This window comes from Heteronotia binoei, chromosome 21, assembly GCF_032191835.1.
Source record: "Heteronotia binoei isolate CCM8104 ecotype False Entrance Well chromosome 21, APGP_CSIRO_Hbin_v1, whole genome shotgun sequence".
NCBI classification, from domain to species: domain Eukaryota; kingdom Metazoa; phylum Chordata; class Lepidosauria; order Squamata; family Gekkonidae; genus Heteronotia; species Heteronotia binoei.
The window spans coordinates 101,783,508-101,802,306 of record NC_083243.1 but is presented as its reverse complement, the minus strand read 5'-3'; the positions used below and the strand labels follow the sequence as shown (position 1 = coordinate 101,802,306).

Sequence of the window (18,799 nt, the reverse complement as noted above, 5' to 3'; positions counted from 1 at the left end):
TGCTCTGTGGACTTGCTTTGGTAATTTGACTTCATTCGGCTTTGCTCTCTCTGGCTACCCAACCCCTGGCATTCCTGCGTTTACGCTCTCTGTCTCATCCCTTGGCTCGGACTGATTTATGGTTTTGACTAATTGGACTGTTTAAGATAAACGCCTGTGCTGCTCCCTGAAAACCTCAGCCGGCTGCAAGAGTTCTGGCTGACTGCCGGGACACCAGCAGCCGTCTCCTACCCGAGGCTCGAGTCATGACACTGCTCATTTCCAGGTCTCCACAGGTTCCGGGCTCCCGGAGGCTCTGCATGCGAGGACTGTAGCCCAAGGCTGGGTAAGTTCCACTGTTCCCCCCCAGCCTCCCCCTCCCCTCGCTCTCGACCGCTCAGTGTGCGAGTGTCTCTGGCACTTGAACCAGGCAGTGGGCTCAGGCAGGGGGCATCTGCTGACCTCGTTCCCTTGTGCTGCCACCTGCTCCCTTCCCTTGGTCTGCCCTCTGCCACATTCCCAACCCCTGGCAGGGCACAGGGTGTGTGTGGCAGCTGCCCCGTTGCGAGGAGGTGGGTCAGAGACTGTCCATTTAAGAGAGTGCCCTGCTGAAACGCAGCCTGCTCTTCCATCCGCCGCCCTTGCAGGTGCTCTTGATCTCTGTCTCCGTTTTGCAGGTGGGACTCCAACACAGAGGCTTCCGCATGTGCTGCTCCACCGCCCCCCCCCCACTCCCTCAGCTGTTTCTGCCTGCCACTCAGAATGGAGCCCTGCCCATGGCAAGACTGCCCAGTTGCCTAGGGTGACTGTTGCACTCTGTTCTGGAAAAATAAAGTCTGAGCTATGCCCTCTGTTGTCTCCCCTGCTTGGCATCTGCTGCACGTTCCCTGGGCAACCCCACCCCCCCGGTCAGTGGCTTCTCCGACGAAATGCCTGGGAGGACGGGCAGACTTGGTTTGGGAAGGGAAACGGTCCATGAACTGCCACACTGCCCCCCGTGTGGCTGGAGAGGGGAGGGGAGTGCCATTCCTCAGCATGCCCAGGCTGACAGCCTACCTGACTCCACAGGGCTGTTGTGTGGAGGGCACTAAGGGGGGGCTGATGAAGTGGACTGAGAGTTCTGCGGCTGATGCACTCGCACTCTGAGTTCTGCGGCCCTCGGGGGAGGTGTTCCGTGCACATGGCAGGGGGCATCAGGGCAGCACAAGGGGTTTTGGGGTGGGGGTGTCTGCTGCTGGGCTGCTCACTCCCAGATACACATTCCAGCTGCTGTCTATGACAGCGAACTCCTGCACTTGGTATTTTCTGATTGTCTGCCTGCCATTGGCAGAGTCTCTGAAAGCGAGAGGGTGTGAGGGGATGGATGGCTTCTCCATGGTCCCGTGTAGGCCTGTCTTGTGTGCGCGTGCCCAACCTCACTCCTGTTCCCTCCCCGTGTTGATGGGACGTCTCTCCTTTGCCTGTGATGGTCTGCCCATCATTGGCTCCGTTCTCTGTTTGGGGCGGGTTGGGGATGACTGTCAGTCTCTCTGGGGCCACCTCTCCCCATCTCTGTCATGAGCCACGGCGCATGCGCCAGGACTGGCCAATGGGGGGGGGGGTGGGCTGGCCCTCCCCTACGGCTGCCTCCACCTCCCTTGCGTGCCTCCACCAGCGGCATTGCCATGGCAACCGTCTCCCTCACGGTAAGCTACGCCTCTTCCCTCCCCACACTCTAGCGTGCTGAAGTCCTCAGGAAGTCTACTAGTGGCGTGGCAGCTACGCCGCGGCTGGCCGCCCCTTATCTTTGGATTGAGCTGTAAATTGTAGAGATTAGTAGAAAAATGTTTCATTGTGCCTGCAGATTCCAGGGGTCTGATTTTTAAAGCTAAACATACCTGTGAGTTCTATTCAGTCATGCATAATTGGCCAAAACCACCGCTGACCCATGACACATGATACTGTCATAAGCTTTATTACTTGTGCTTCTTCAGAGGCACCAGCTGATAAGATGGTGTATCTGCTTGTACTATGATTGGACAAGGGCAAGTTTATTTCAGGGCACAAGATCAAGGGCCTATTTATGCTGTTTCAAAAACAAACTTCTGTGCACACAACAGGGGATATACAGGTAAAACAAGACCTTAAGATCCAAGATTTTATTTTACAAAAGGTTGTATAGTATGTATAATGAGTTATGCAAATCAAGAAGGAATAGAACAACACAGAGAATATATACTAAATCCGGAAATAATTTGGAATAATTTAAGAAGTGGAATAACAATATGAAAGCAAGAGAAAGTAGGCCAGTCTCATCCCCACCAAACGTACAGTATTAATTGCTGGGCTATAACTAAGAGAAGAACCATATTCTTATTTACATCTGAACAACTTCTATTTATAATGAGAATCCCAAAGTCTTAAATATCTCTGAAGATCAGCCTAGTGCGAAATGAAGCATTGATGATGCTTCTTACTGTGAGTTTCAGCTATTTCATGAGTGTACCCTTGTGATAATTAGGAGCATAGCTCATGGTATGGTGGAAAAATATAACAACATAATTTGAAAAGGCAGGCATTTGTTAGAAACAAGACATCTCATAAAACCTTCTTGCTGTGAATGCTTTGCAGAAAGTGTGAGAGCCCAAGAGGCTGAGCAAATGACATGAGCAAGCTGTCTGACACTGCTCATGCTGCCACACTTTGCACTCTTGTTCTAGTGCTTGAGTTTAACAGCTGTGTGTCACATTCTCCCTTTAATTCTTCCAAGAACTCCTGTTCCAGGAATGTTGTAAACACAGCTCTCACTGGCATGTTTGTTCCGTGGCTCTCTTTTCCACATAATCACTGCAACCTCATCTGGTATGTTAGGCTGAGTGCATGACTGCTCCCAAGTAACTCAGTGCCCTTCATGGCGGAGTGCATATCTCTGAACTCTGATCACTCAGACCCTACCTAGTCTGACACTCTTCACACTATAGCGCACTGCCTCTTGAATGTTGTTCTCTTCAACCTTACTTCAGTGGAAGAGACACTGCTGTCAGTTACAGAGATGTCTTTTCATTAGCTCATCCCAACTGAAAGGCCAAAGATGGAAAAATCTACAAAAAAACCTGTATCTGCTCTCAAGTAAGTGCCTTACACATTTGCTACAAATATGGTAAAAGTTTCTAGTTACATTTTCTGCAATTTAGCAAGCATATAATTCCAAAATGTAATCTGATACCTCTCGTGTGCTTAGAAGGTGTTGGGTAGGAGGACTTTAACCATCTAGGGAGAACTTGTTTTAGAGTAGTATTCAGCTGAACGCAGACTGTGATACAACAAAAAGACTTGTGTCGTAACCTTTCTTTATAGTTTGGGGGCAAGACTGCCGCTTTAATTGGTATTGAAAGGCAAGCAGTGACTTTTCCCACATCATGGTATTTCCACGCTAGAGGAAGCTACACCAGTTGAATATCTATCAGCCATTAAAAACATAACACTACTGTTAAAAGAAAGGTGTGGTATGTATTGGTTATAATTTAAGAGTATTGTGAAGAGGAATACTGGCAATGGTAAGGCATGTTTCCCCCATATTTTTTACTATCAGCCTCTGGAAACTGATTAGGGGAACCAAGTCTGCAAGTGCCCAGATCACCCTCATAATGTTGTAATGCTTTAATTAGCGTTCAACTGCAACAAAACAGAGAAAGGCAAAGTGCTATTTGGTTTCATTCAACTTGCGGTAACACACAAGTCTAAGCCCCTAGGTGCTCCTGAAGTCAAGAGGGCAAGGCTTTTTACCAAGATTCATAATATCAGTTTTGGTGTATAACATCATTTTTAAAAGTTCCGAAAGAAGTGAACTTCAAGATCTGAAGAAGAGCTCTATGTCAGCAGAAACCTCATTTTCGCATTCTGCAAACTGGGAAAGATTTTGCCTCATGTGCTTTCTACTCCCCCCCCCGACCCTCCCCCCATGGCCAAGAAAACCTTAAAGACTAGCAGCTTGAACAGGACACAGCCATCTCCCCTCCCCCGTTCATTAAATAATGAAGTGGGCCTTTAGAAAACGAAAGCATTATGCACAGTTCTCTTTAAATTGCCCGATCATCCTTTTTGCTTTGGCCATGGGTTAGCAGACTATCCTGCTAGAATCCGGCTCTCTGCTTTCCGCAGCAGGCTCTGAATTGTCCTTCTGTCTCCAGGCGGGCACTACCTATCCATGGCTGTGACTGCAAACGCCTTTGACCACATTTTCACACCAACCCGCATCCTCAGAAGGAGAGTTCTCTGGGAGGTGCAAAGTCTAGGGTGGGTGAGTCCTGTGGCCTAAGCCTCACATGGATACCCTTGCTTGCTCTTTGGCATTTGATCAGTTTTGCAACTTGTTTTTATAGCCTCATTTCTTTAGTTTATTTAATTGATTTGTACCCTGCCTTCCTTTGCAACAGGGTCTCAAAGCAGCTAACATAATTTCCCTCTCCTCCGTTTTATCATCAAATAAGTGGGGATTTGAACCTAGATGCTAATCCCACACTCTTAACCACTACAGCACACTGGCTCTCATATGTCACTCGGGGAGGGTTTGGGGTGGGGGGAGTTGGGGACCTGAAAATCCACAAGTGGCCTAGGCTACTCTGGACCTCTAACAGGGCCTGGCTAGGTCTTCTGTTTTTTTCGAAGGAGGGAACTCTGCCTGGGAGGAGAATTCAAAAATATATTTCTCTTCTGCCCTGTCGTGCATGCTGACAGAAATCTAGAAGGCTACCACTAGCCGCTGGGAACACATCTACTCAGAAGTAAGGAGTTTACTCCGACGAAAGCGTCTGTAGGATTGCGCAGTGCAGCTTGAATGTTACTTAATGTGGGAGAAAGACTGTTTACTCCTAAGCAGCAAAGGTTTTACAGTTAAATTTAAAGCCCAAGGGATAAAAAATGGAAACTGCTGAAGAACGCTCGACCGCCCTCTGCTGCCACCGCTGATGCTCTTGCAGCGTTTTTCTTTTTGGCCATGCGAACGCCTTCTCAGCCCACCTGCGGCTCTAGAACCTCTCGAGGCTCTCCCGACGGAGATTGCAAAAGCAGGGCAGGACTGATTCCGTTTCGGAGGCGGAGCCCTACTCTGCCCCGCCCCCAAAGGCATTCGCTGGGCTCCACTTTCTTTCGCTCTGGCTTCCCTCAACTCGGCGAGCGGCGCGTGTGATTGACACGGACCAAAGTTATCCCGGAATAAAGGCAGCACGCATGTGCAGGCGCACCGGATGTGAACATATTCTCTCTGCTCCCCCTGCCCCCCTTCTTCACCCGGGAGTTTGCTTAGCAGAAGAGTAGCACCCGTGCCGAGCCGTGCCAAACCGGTCCAAATCCCGCCGCGGCCTGCGCAGCCGGAGGAAAGAGGAAGGAGGCGAATAAAGGACAATCTCCTCCTCTTCCTAAACACGGCCCCCTTTGCATAACGCTCTAAGCTTCACAAACGAACTAAACCGGGTCAGACCCGTTCCAGGCCCACAGTAGCTTTTCTCGCAGCGTTTGAAGCACTATTTGCCTGGGTTGTAGCTTCCCTCCCGTTCCTTTCCCCCGACTGACCCTTTTTGCCTTGGAGACCGGCTGTCGGCTTTGGTCCTGGCGGGGGGCTGAGAGGTCAGGGGCCGCCATGGATTTCCGAGGCAAGAAGTACGAACGGGGCAGTAACTGGTCAGATCCGGAGGTGGTGGAGCTGCTGCACCTGTGGGCGGACGAGTCCGTGCAGGCGGAGCTGGAGAGCTGCCTGAGGAACCAGCACGTCTTCAACCGGATCGCTGAGGTGCTGCGGGACAAGGGCATCCACCGGACCGGCGACCAGTGTCGGGAGAAGATCAAGAAAATGAAGCTGGAGTACCGTCGCATCAAGGACAACAACAAGGCCCCCCGCGGAGGCAGGACCTGGAAGTTTTACGACGTGATGGATCGGGTCCTAGCCAGCCGACCTTCCCTGGCTTACAGCGCCTCCAACAGCAGCAGCCTGACGGCTCAACAAGTGCTCCAAGGAAATATGGTCGAAAACTACCATCACCACTTGGACCCCTCCGCGATGCCCTTCCGCCATTCTCAGCCCGCAGAGCTGATGGAGATCAAGTGCGAGGAGGTGGATTCCGAAGAGCACTGCTTGACGCCTGAGCCTCTGCCCTCTCTCCCTTACCAGCAGGTGGGCTCTGCTGAGGAGCCGGAAATAGAAAGGGCCTTTCTGGATAGGTCCCAGAATGACTCTCCCATCTCCAGGGTGGAGATTCCCGTTGAGACCAGTGTCTCACCTTCAGGTAGGACTGTCTGGTCCCAAGTGCCAACCTCTCCTCTGCCCTTCTGAAAGGTTCCACCAGGAATGGATTTTGGTTTTTTTTTCTTTTTAAATCTGGGCAAAATTCCAGTGGACTGCTGTCTCAGAAGAGTGCCTGCCCCAGATGTCCCTGCTCCACCCTGCAGTCTGGGTAGCTTCACCTTGTGCTTATCCAGGCATGGTGTGAGCATGGCTGGAATGGAGGGGCCCAGCTTCACCCTGTGCTCATCTGAGTGAGGTGCAGCCTGGCTTTGTCCCACCAGCAGGGCCGACCCTGCCACTAGGCAGACTAGGCAATTCCCTAGGTGCCTGCCTTCTGGGGGGCATCAAATTGGACACCCCATGTGACTCAGTGACATTATCAGGGGGAGCACCAGAAATTAGCTTTGCCTAGAGTGCCAGACAGTCTAGGGCCAGCCCTGCCCACCAACCTGAATGTAGAGTGGCTGACAAGGATGAACTAGATGGTGCCCAGCTTTGTCCTGATTTGGGCGTGGTAAAACTAGCAAGGAGGAGCATGGGTGCAGCTAGTAAAGAGAAGCAGTTGGTTGCCTGGCTTTATCCTGTGCCACCCTGGGTGCCATGCAGCTGGGGAGCAGAAGCATAGACTAGGCAGTGCCCAGCTTTGTATTGCCAGCCCAGACCTGCCATGGCTAGCATGGAGCAGCATAGGCATGGCAGCACCCAGCTTCCTCCACTGGCAGTTTGGGCACTGTGTGGCCAGCAAGAAGTACACAAACAGTGATGCCCACTTTTGCTTCCCCAGCATAGGCAAAGTGTGGCCAGCAAGGAAGAGTATACCAAGTCCACTGGCACTGCCTGGCTTGGAACACAGCCTAGGTGCTGCTGGTGAGGAGCACATTGCTGGCTGACCTCATCCTGTGCCAGCCCAGTTGCAGTGCTGCCATAAAGGCAACCAGCTGAGGAGGAGGGGCATGGAAGGAGTGGCACCCAGCTTCACTCTGTGCTGATCTGGGCACAGTGCAGCTGAGGAGGGCATGGATGTCATGGCACCCAGCTTCACCTCAACAGCCCAGCCAGCAGGAGTGTGTTGGTGCCAGCTGTGCCCAGTGGCAACTGGGACACAATGTGGTCACTGAGGAGGAAGTTGGGGGCTCTCATCTTCATGTTGCACAGATCCGAGTGTGGTGGTACATACTGTGGTGCATACTGTAGCACCCAACTGAATACCAGCCTTGGTGTAGGGTGGCTGGGGAAGGAGGAGCATGGGCACAGTGGTACCTGACTTTTCCCTGCCAGACTAGATGTGGGGTGCCTGACAAGAAGGAACAAGGCAGCCTAGAGCTTTGTTCTTCATTAAAACAGCCCAGTATTGAACTTGTCCATGAGGAGGGGCGTGGGCACAGCAATGGCCTTCTATATGGGCCTGGATGCAGTTGGCAAGGAAGAGCTTTCCCCTTTGCTGGCCCTGGTGAAATTCAGCTGAGGAGGTGGAGCATAGTCACAGCATTGCCCTTTGCACTGGCAGTTCAGGTACAGTGTGGCTAGTGAGGAAGAACACGGGGATGATAGGTGCCCAGCTTTGTCCACTGTCAGCTTGAGTGCAGTGTGGCTAGTGAGGAGGTGCACTGAAGTCCCCAGCTCCAGTCTGCACTGATCTGTGTGTGGTGCAGCTGAGGAGGAGGAGGAGTGTGCAGATGATGGGATCCATCTCTGCCCTGCTAGTCAGGGCGCTGTGTGGCTAGCAAGGAGGAGCTAGCTTGTCTAGAGGCAGTTGGGGCAAGGTGTGGCCACTGAGGGGGACCAGGGGGATCTGGCTTCATCCTGTGCCAATATGGGCACAGTGTAGCAGAGGGGGGAGGGCACATACATAGTAGCACTCAACTTCACCTCTTCAGCCCAAATATGGAAAGCAGGTGCCCAGCAGCACCTGGTATTGTCCTCTACCAGCCCACATCTAGTATCTGCACTAGAAAAATAGATTTTGTCAGTTTCTGGAAAAATGTGTTGGCTGACTACTTATAATTCAAGGATAAGGCAACAGTGATATTGAAGCAGCTTACGGTAAAAGGCTGGATTCAAAAGCAAAATAAGCCTAGAGGTATTTTATTATGTTCTTTATATTATATTCTTTGTAAAAGGAGATGTCCATTTGTCCACGGCACACATAACTTACCGGAAAATAAAGCTAGGGGCCTAAAAATTGGCCAACAGCTTCTGGATGATTGTGGGGTTGCAGTACCAACCATGAAAGGAATCTGAACATCCTGACTGGCCGATGTCATCTCAAGAAACCCCCTGCCCCCATACTGTTGGCAATGGATGCAAAGGTACCTTGTTTGTGGAGTCTCATCATTGGCCACCAGCCTCGAGATGATTGTGGGAGTTGCATTGCATAACATGAAAGGAATCAGATCAAGATGGGTAACTATGACCGATTTCGCACACAGCTTACCCCACGGTCACGTTCCTCTTCTCTGTGCAGCGTCCGTCGGATTTCCCACTATCTGCGCCAGAGTTACAGGACGTGCTGTGGCTTTTGCGTAGCAAATGTAAACTGGGTTTAAGCGGTTTACGTTTGCTATGTGAAAGCCGCGACACTTCCTGTAACCCTGGCGCAGATAGTGGGAAATCTGACGGACACTGCGCAGAGAAGAGGAATGTGACCGTGGGGTAAGCTGTATGCAAAATCGGTATGAGTTAGTCTGTCTGTAGCAGGAGAAACTGGGGAAGGCAATGGCAAACCACCCGTAAAAAGTCTGCCGTGAAAATGTTGTGAAAGCAACATCACCCCAGAGTTGAAAATGACTGGTGCTTGCACAGGGGACTACCTTTACCTTTAGCAGGAGAAAAGAATAAGAGTCAGGCCCATAGCCACAATGGGGCCCACAGGGTTCTGACCCCATAACCGAAACATTGAGACCAGAGACCCCGGCCCCACCACTTACCATCCTAACTCACTGCCACCACCCAGCAAGCTGCCCCCAAACCTCTCACCGGCTGACTGAGGTGGCACTCCCTTCCTCGTGCACTCCAGGAGGTGCACATGGTGGCACTCAGGGAAGCACAGCCACTCGGAAGGCCCCATCAGTGCCTCCTGCTTGAAGACAAAGTTGGCACCCACCAGCGGCACTGTGTTCATATCCACCACAGCGACAGCTGCTGCCTCTTGCCTGCTTTCTCTGGGGCTCGCCTGGCCAGCACCCACCCAGCTTGTTACAGTTACCCTGTGCTGGCTGGCTGGCCTGCCATTTGTGGTGGTGCCAATACCCGGCCTAGACTTCCACCTCCTCCACCATCCCCCTGCTTAAGGGCCACTTCCCTCCCATCAGGGTGGCCAGTGCAGAAAAGCCCATCATTGCCCTGGAGAGCAGCAGGGAGGAGTGGGCAGCAGGGCTTGCATGTCTCCCCTTGGTGGGTGCGCAGAGCCAAGCTCTGGCAGGTGAGGTGGAGCATTCCTGTGCCTTGAAAGGTTTGAAGAAAGTGGTTTATTTTCTGGTGGGTTTTTTGCCCTCCCCCCCCCCCCCCAAATTGTCTTTTTGTGCCCCACTAAATTTTAAATCCTGGGTATTACCCTGATAGGAGTCCAGTAGCATCTTAAAGACCAACAAAATTTAGTCACTGCTCACTTCTTCAGGTAAAGCTAGTATGTGAGTACATCTGTCCTATATATTGGAAAGTGAAGTGATTTCAGATTCCAAATTACATTAGCAGGCAAATGACAACAGAAGGTGCAATTGGATTACGTGTGATATGTAGAAGTAGTATGCGTGGGAAAATGAGCATTGGCTACGAGACAGGAAACCTGGCTCTCAATTCAGTCCCGGTGGATGCACTGTCTTGAGCTTCGTGTTCAGTTGCAATTCAGCAGTCTGAAATCAGAAACTCTTGGCCCACATTAGATTCCAACCCCACCCTCCCACCCCTATCATGCTATGTTTGTTTAATTCATCAGAAAATAAAACTAGTGTGGTGTAGGGGTTAGAATGTTGGGATAGGACCAAGGATTTTCCAGGTATGAATCTCCACTGTGCCATTGGAGTTTGCTGGCTGAGTTTGGGCCAGTCATATACTCGTGGCCTAACTTATCTCTCAATATTGTTGTAAGGATAAAACAGAGGAGAGGAGAACCAGGTAAGCTGCTTTGGCTCTCTTTTGGTGAGAAAAATATGAAATGACATTTGTTGTAAATCTAAATTTGGCTGCTCATCACAAAAAAAAGGATGATTGTTTCTGCTGTTGCTTCATCTGGTATTTCTGCAGCTCTTTTGGCAGGAGGTAGAACTGCTTATTCATTATTCAAACTACTGTTAAATGCTGCAAACAGAGTGAGTGGGATCATCTCTAGCTGAGAATAAGTGGAGAGAGAAAAATGAGCATGAAGTTTATGAAAATCTGCAATAGAGATAATGACTTCTTGATTTAAACAGGATCTATATATTTCAGTATGGGACCTTTTCAGGGCCCATCAGTAAATGTTAAATGTTATTAAAAAAGAAAAAAAATATGCACAATTTTTAAAAAGGAAAGGTATAGACATAAAGATATGGACATAAGTGGTTTTCAGTGGGCCCTTCTGCAAACAGCACAAGGAAGCATGATCTGTGGTGGAGACTAAGTAGCTTGCACAAAACTCATTCATAGGATCCATGGCAATATTTCTCCAAGAAATACTGTGCAATCATTAAAGAATTCCAGCCACAAGATCCCTTGCAAGACAACATGGATATATGGAGAAGGGGTTATATTATGGCCAAATATATATTTAGGTTTGTTTATAGAGGAACAGGTCCCAGACCTAAAAGCCCTTTTGAAGATGATTTATAATTCTTGCTTAAACCTCACAGCAAAGGGAAGGCGAACTGTTCCTAAATGAATGTTTGTTCCAACATAAAAATACTGGGTCAGTTTATACAAAAAGAAACAGTGGAACTGCAACCCAAACTGCCTGGTAGGTGTACATACAATTGCAGTCATGTCTGTGTTCTTGAGGCTGCACCTGAATGGCCCTTTGGACATAGTATTTTGCCTACAGTAGCATGTGGAAAAACACATACTCTTGAGTATGTCTCTTAAGTGGGACCCTGATGCATTTTCCTAGATAGACACAATTCTGTAGTATTTATTTATTGGATGGCAGAGTTACACACAGGAAGCATATAATTTAAACAGAGGCTAGATGGCCATCTGACAGCAATGAAGATCCTGTGAATTTAGGGGGAGCTGTTTGTGAGTTTCCTGCATTGTGCAGGAGGTTGGACTAGATGACCCTAGAGGTACCTTCCAATTTTATGATTCTAATAGTATAAAATATGTAACTTAGTTGATACAATGAATATGCATACTGATTGGTCAGTCTCCTAAATACTAATTTCTAAATGTTCAGTTTACTCAGTTACAGCTGAGGAGAGTTCAAGGAGTTATATCACATCACTGTGGAAAGCACAATGCTCACATTCCTGTGACAGATGGAAAATAGTTTGGTGGGCTGCACCGCAATCGCATTCAGATCCTGATATTTTGCCTCATTTAAGCAACAGGTCTGCTCAACTGCCAAAGCCTGTTCGGATTCTGTTAGCTGTTTTCCATACTTTTCATGGCAAGTCAAATCCTGCGGGACTCTCGGTGTTTATCAGATTATGGATATTGGGTGGACCTGATTGCATCCGTGTTCACAACTATTAATTCCCTAGATTAAAATTTTGTGATTGCAGGATTTGTGCAGATCTTATTGCTGGGTGTCAGGACCTTAGTTAGGATAGCTTGCTCCAGCTATGTCTTTGTGGATGGGCAATTCTCTGTTTTCAATGATATTTCCAGGGCTTTTTAAAAGCAGGAACGCACAGGAACACAGTTCCGGCTGGTTTGACATTAGGAAGTGTGGCCTAATATGCAAATGAGTTCCTGCTGGGCTTTTTCTACAAAAAAGCCCTGGATATTTCTATACTCACAAAGAAGAGTATCTGTATTTACTTGAACATTCTGTAGTTACTCGAACATCTGATGAGTGAAATGATCCTTAATTTCTTCTCAGTATCTGATAGGGTTGGCAGATGGTTTCAACAAAAATATTTGATGCATTTGATAAAAATTTGTCAACTGTATGTTCAAGAGATAAAGTGAAACCACTGAGTTCGTGATCATATTATGGTCTCTGTGGGACAAGTAATAAAATGTAAATGTATGTTTAAGTGTTGCATATGTTTTGCCACCGCTGCTATTTCATTTCTCTCACACTCAACCCCGCCCCCCAGCTTTATTGGACCTTTGGGAGAGCATAACATCTATTCAGAGATCTTGCAAGTGGTATGCATGGAAAACTAGCATTTAAAGGAAAAGACTAAGCTGGAGCTTTTCTCCCCAACATCTAGCTTTGTGTGTGCAGAAGGGTTTGTTTTATTTAATTCCTTTAATATATTTATACCCCAATTTTCCCCCAGTGGGGACCCTAAGCAGTTAGGCTGAGAATGGGTGAGTTGCCCAAAGTTGTTCATCAGGTTTCCAGAGCAGAGTGGGGATTGAACCTGGCTCTCCCAGATTCCAACCACAACATCACACTGATGTATAGTCTTGCAACCTTAAGATTACTTAATAGCAATAAAGTGCATGCATAGCTGTGCAAAAGATAAAATGCAGGTAGGCACCCTGTCCAAATGCTGCCCTCTGCGTGACTTGCTTCCTCCAAATTCTACAGCCTCCCCTCCCCCCAGCATGAACCCCACAAGGTTTCTTTTTTCACTTTCCTTTAGAAAATTCAATCCTGCTACCCTCTACTCCCATAAACACGTGGAACCAACACAGGAAGCTAATTGGTTGGCCATGAAAGTCTTTCCAACTTTCCTCAGTCTTGCCTTGCTGCTGAAGGGTGGATCTGATTCTTGTCAGACCTTACTGGCTGTGATGGAAAACAAGCAAATGGGAGTGTCACCACTTTATCAAGTCCCAGAATAAAGAAAGAGCACATGCACAGAACTTGATTGCAGGCCGACTTAATCATAAAATAATGGACATTTATATGTCCAGTGTTTTCTGGACATTACTGGACATATAAATGTTTACTGGACCGAAAGTGATAATACTGGACTGTCCAGTTCAAAACTAGAAACCAGGAAACCATATTATCAGACCAGTGCCTGTCCTCATCTCCCCCCATCCACGTGTGCCTTAAGCCATGAGGGTGTGCCCAGGAGACATTCCTTTTATGACTTGTAGAACGCAAGTGAGTGATCAGCAACACATATGACAAGGCATATTGAGTTTATTTACTTAGGAAATATATGTGTTAGCTCTCTAGCAACCTGCAGAAGATTCCAAATAAGAGATGGGGGGGATTATTAGTATCCCTGAAGCAACCAGGACAAGGAGGAGTCTTTCTGGCATCTAAAAATCAATCAATTTGGTGCTTGCTGGCTGCTGACTTTCAGCAGTTATCCCACATAGGGCCATAGTGTTCCTCAGGAAAGGAAGCAGCCATTGTTTGATTATCTGTATCATTTAAGCATGGGCTACTGTTGTTTTTGTTGCATGAAGGCCATTTAAAATAATGTCTGCATGTGCTGCCTTATCCCTGCTGCCGCTGAAATGTGTAGTCCAGTTTTCCACATGACTTTTCTGCTGGATGTAAGGAACAGCCTATTCCTCTTTCAAATGTGACTATGTGTTTTGTTTTGTTTTTTTGCCCTCAAAGGCACATAGACTGGACCAAAGACAAATTGTGACTGGCAGTCCCATCATGTCTTAAGTTTGGAAGCAAACACTTCAAATGGGCTTCAGGAGCACATAATGAAGTTTTAAAGCCCCTGTCAGAAAGGCACTAGGCAGTAAGAAAACTAGTGAGGTGAGATTCCAAAGGTGTAATTGTTACAGAAAAAATAAAAACAACTCTTGCGTCTTCTTGAAAAGCAGGGGATTTATTGTTGTACTGTAATAAACCTGTTAGTCTTTGAGTGCCAAAAAACTTCATGATTTTGGCTGCTACAACTCTATTGATAGCCTCACATCTCTTTGTGGGGAAGGGCTGAGGAGGATTGTCTCTCTGCCTGCTGGTTCAGTCAAGAAAAAGCTCTATGAGAGGTCAGGGAGAAGTTTATTCCTCTCCTAGCAAGCACCTGTATATTCTCAAGGAATGTCCACTTGCTCTTTGAAAGCAAGTAATGGGACTAATTAGACATATTACCCTTCTGCAGATCTTTTTATTCCAAGACCTCCCTTGCTGCTTTCTGCCTAGAACATTCAGAATTTTCTCAAAGCTACATTTTCTATACAGAAGCAGTATTCACTATGCTGACTCATATTCTGAGGTCTTATGCTTTCCTGTCCACCCTTCTTCCCAAGGAGTTAAAGGACTTTTCTTTGATAAACTAATATCCCATTGTGGTCTGAAGCCATAGTGCATTTATTGGATGTCTTTGGGCAGGGGGAAGGGCTTTCAAAGTACTATGCAGCAATGCATTCCTTCTTTTGAGCTTGCAAATAGCTTTGAGGCAGACCTTTGTTCACAGAATTTCGACATTCTTAGAATTACCTTACATGTAAGACACATGATGCAAGGGAAACGACAGTCTAAAACCACAAATGCAGAAGTGAAATTTGTTTGTGTCATTTTTGGACTTTGTGGTTAGTGGCTTATGATCTCATAAAGATGTTGGATTAGAATTCAAGGTCAGTGAGAGACATCTGTAATAGAGTAAGTAAATAACATTCATTTTATACTCCAGCTGCTGTTGCTTCAACAGTATTTTCATTGAAATACGTGAATGTGTACAAGAAGTAAAGGTCATGTAGTCTGTTATAGAGCAAGCTTCCTGTTTGTTCATCCCAAGTCTAGAAGAGTATCTGAATACTCAGAGCCTTTGTTAAAATGTTAAGAAGTTCCAGCAAGATTGTTTGACATATTGTGAAGGGGCTTTTTTCTTACTTTTGACACTGAGATTAAAAAAACCCCAACATCTTTTTTTTTTTAGGGATATTGATCAGTACAGACCGACTGGGTGGCAAACACTGAAAATAGTTGGTGGGAGAGAAACTGTTTTATGTGATGGGTGAGGCACTGTAGACTTCATGAAACAAGATGGTTCTTTGACAAACATTTATTTATGTGGAAATGAACTGCATTTTCAATGCTGTTTTGAATCAACAAAGAAAGCTTTTCTTTAGATAAAGCTTAGGCACAATTATAAGGATGAGATGAAGCCTTCTTCTGATTATCTGCGAGAATGTTGTGTTACAGTTTAATATGAACCTGAGTTCACAAGGGGTTAGTTCCTCTTCTGGTTTTCTAAATAATTTACTGTATATTGCATACAAAAGAAAGAAACCCTCAGACTATATTTATGTTTTTAGCCTAACCCTTACCTATTTCTGCTCTCTTGGACAAACATGTGAAACCAGAGAGCTCACAGGTATGAGTAAGGTATATAACTTAAACATTGCCAAAATTGAGCCGTGCCAAAATTGAAATTGTAGTGACTATATATGGGAGTACCTTGAATAAGCTAAAGAGCCCCGTGGCGCAGCGTGGTAAAGCTGCAGTACTGCAGTCTGAGCTCCCTGCTCATGACCTGAGTTCGATTCCAGTGGAAGCTGGGTTCAGGTAGCCTGCTCTACGTTGACTCAACCTTCCATCCTTCTGAGGTCAGTAAAATCAGTACCCAGCTTGCTGGGGGGAAAGTGTAGATGACTGGGGAAGGCAATGGCAACCCCCCCCATAAAAAGTCTGCCGTCAAAATGTGAAAGCAACGTCACAATAGAGTCGGAAACGACTGGTGCTTGCACAGGGGACTACCTTTACCTTTTTACCTTGAATAAGACTCTAGAAAAAATGAAATTTAATATATTGTTAACTGGAAAAAAATTATGTTGTGACATGCCAGTCCCTTGGTGAGCTGCCTGAAGGAGGATTCTCTGAAAGTGGATGAAAGCAGCAGTCCAGTTGCAGCCACACCAGTTTGGGAACTGCAATCACACCTGCATTGGACTTCAGGAGGTCCTACAAATGAAGAAAAACATTGTATATTGTCAAATGAACTGTAAAATAATTCATTAATATGTGAGAAATAATGTGGTTTAAAATTTTATTTTCAATATATGTATTAGTTAAAGCTCTCACGGAGTGTTCTAAGTTATATACCTCTTGGACAAACAGGCCTGTGACAAATGGATAAATGGATATAAATCTGACATTAGAAATCACAGTACTGAGAAGCCCCTGGAAAACATTTTAATCTGCTAGGACATTCTATTGCTGACCTAAGAATGGCATTTCTCTTATAGAGAAATTTCAAAGGAAGATTGCAACATGAGATCACAGAAACAGAATTTATTAAGGCAAGCCTGATCTCAGAAGCTAAGTAAGGCTGACCCTGGCAAGTACTTATTGGAGTCAGTACAGAATTTGTTACAGGTCTCTAGAACTTGAAGGAGGCTCTTTGTAACCCATTATCTGGAATTGTTTATAATTGTGACTGAAGGTCTGCTTTCAGTAAATATGTCTTTGAGCATTTGAAGATTACCTTTCCTTCATTCCTGAGACACCACGGCCATCTCCTGTAAATTAAGAGAAGAAAAGAGGATGTGGCACTCACCAAGCCTCAGAACCATCATTGTACTTTTCAAAGTACTGAAGGAAACATTCAGTAGTTGTCTAGAAGTGAGCTTAAACTTGAGATTCTGTGGGCGGCCTGAAGCTAGTTAACTTTTAATGTAAACTTGGCCTTTGCCAAAATGGGGATCTAAAGAAATTGGTATAGGTAATTTCCCTTTCTCTTTTTACTTATAGGTTTAAGTGAGCCTAACATGGCTTCTTCATCCAGGATCCAAAGTCTGGGGCCACGGCCTGGTTTTTCTACCTTGCACCGCTTGAGGAAGAAACGGAAAGCCCAACGGCTGAAGGACCCACTTGATGAACTCTTGGTGAAGACCTTGACAGCACAGCGGGAAATGGAAGAACGCTTTCTGCAAATGGAAGAAAGACGATTGCAGCGAGATCTAGAGGTGGAGGAACGGCGGATACAGCTGGAGCAGCGGCGCTTTGAACTGGAACGGGAGCATGAGTTTCGCATGTTCAGTGTCTTTGCTCAGATGCTCAGCATCTTAAAACAGAACAATAGCGGCCCCTCTACAACTGTGCTGTCCCAAGGAGTGGACTTTAGCCAGGCCTTTTCTGGCACATCAGGAGGCCAACAGGAAATAAGGACCACACAGTTAGGGCAGCCTCCCTTGGACAGGACAACCAATGTGTACAGTTTCTGTAACATTGGTGATTTCCAAAGCAGCCCGTACCTTTCTCTCCGAGGCAATATTGCAAGCATCTTCCATGGATCCACAGAAGAAGGATACAAGGCCTATCATGCTGACAAGTATGATGAAGACAAAAATCCCAATGTGAGTGAAGGTCTTCTAAATTTTAAATGATTATTTACTCCGTGACACTGTACTATTATAACCACCACCACCCCCAGCAAAAAACCCTACTCCTACGAGCTTGCATTATAACTGTTAAATTGTGGGTAGATAATGCAGGAAACAGAGCAGCAAAGCTAACAGGAGAAAAATGTGAGCAAATACAGTGACCCATGCTTAGATTTTATTTCTATTCAAGGTAAGAGTTGAGATTTTGGACTATGATACACTTACTTGGGAGTAATCCTCATTGAGCTTAGTGGGATTAGTAAACATAATTGAGCTGCACATGGTAAAAACCAAAAGCTTAAGAAAAGGAGGATTGGGAGGAGAACAGGTACAAAAGGAACAAAGTGATATGAGTAAGTAAATGATGTGGAAAGGTGATGATGAAACTATGCTGTTGCCTCTGATGTGAAGATGCATATAAACTAATATGCCAACACTGAAAAACAAAACTTCTGTACATGACTATACATGAACGATATGGAATATAATTGACTGAGAAACAAACATTTGGTCCTTGCGAATTACAACTGAGGCCCATCTCATGTAATTACCTAGCAATAAACAACTACTCTGTATTTCATGCTAGGTGGTATGTCAAAATTGTCATCTGAAAAATTAAATCCTTCAAAAATGAGTGTTGTATAACACTTGCTATATGAATGAAAGGATTATATTAAGTGCTGGGTCGATCCAGTAAGCACTTTGGAAAAGGGATTTTTAAACATCAAATATATGCAAATAATTTGATTTTAAATTCTCTTGTTAATGTAACTTGGAGTATATTGATCCTTTTCATGGCAGAAGGATCCAGGGTTTTTTCTTAAACATTTCTTTTTGTCTCTGTTTCAAGGGCATCATTAATTTTGGCACCAGTGAGAACAAACTGTGCTTTGATCTGATGTCGAAGCGGGTAAGTGTTATTCTAAATGCAGAATGCACCCCTTCCTTCCTAAGCAGAGCTGGCCACTATTGAGTTTGTTGCTGCTTCCTGTATAAAACTAAAAGACTATAGACAGTTACTAGTTTATCTGAAGAAGCGTGTTTGCATACAAAATCTTATACCTTGAATAAAATTTTGTCTTAAAGGTGCCACTGGACTCAAACTTTGTTCTGCTTCTTCAGACCAACAAAGCTACTGACCTGAATCTAGCTACTAGTTTTGTTGGCTTTAAA

The 18,799-nt window shown here is 46.1% G+C and overlaps 1 protein-coding gene across 3 annotated transcripts in view; it reads left to right on the top strand.

Annotated features, from left to right (window-relative positions):
- ACCS (1-aminocyclopropane-1-carboxylate synthase homolog (inactive)) overlaps positions 1 to 18,799 on the top strand; it is an 81,824-nt gene that overhangs the window by 36,154 nt on the left and 26,871 nt on the right. Inside the window, exons 1-3 of one of the 3 annotated variants that reach the window (XM_060262046.1) lie at positions 5,234 to 6,239; positions 16,995 to 17,599; positions 18,477 to 18,536. In XM_060262046.1, coding sequence (XP_060118029.1) covers positions 5,597 to 6,239; positions 16,995 to 17,599; positions 18,477 to 18,536 — 1,308 coding nt within the window. In that variant the 5' untranslated portion in view covers positions 5,234 to 5,596. Of the gene's footprint in view, positions 1 to 5,233; positions 6,240 to 16,994; positions 17,600 to 18,476; positions 18,537 to 18,799 lie in introns of those variants that run through there. The other 2 variants (XM_060262047.1, XM_060262048.1) reach the window with 2 other exon arrangements.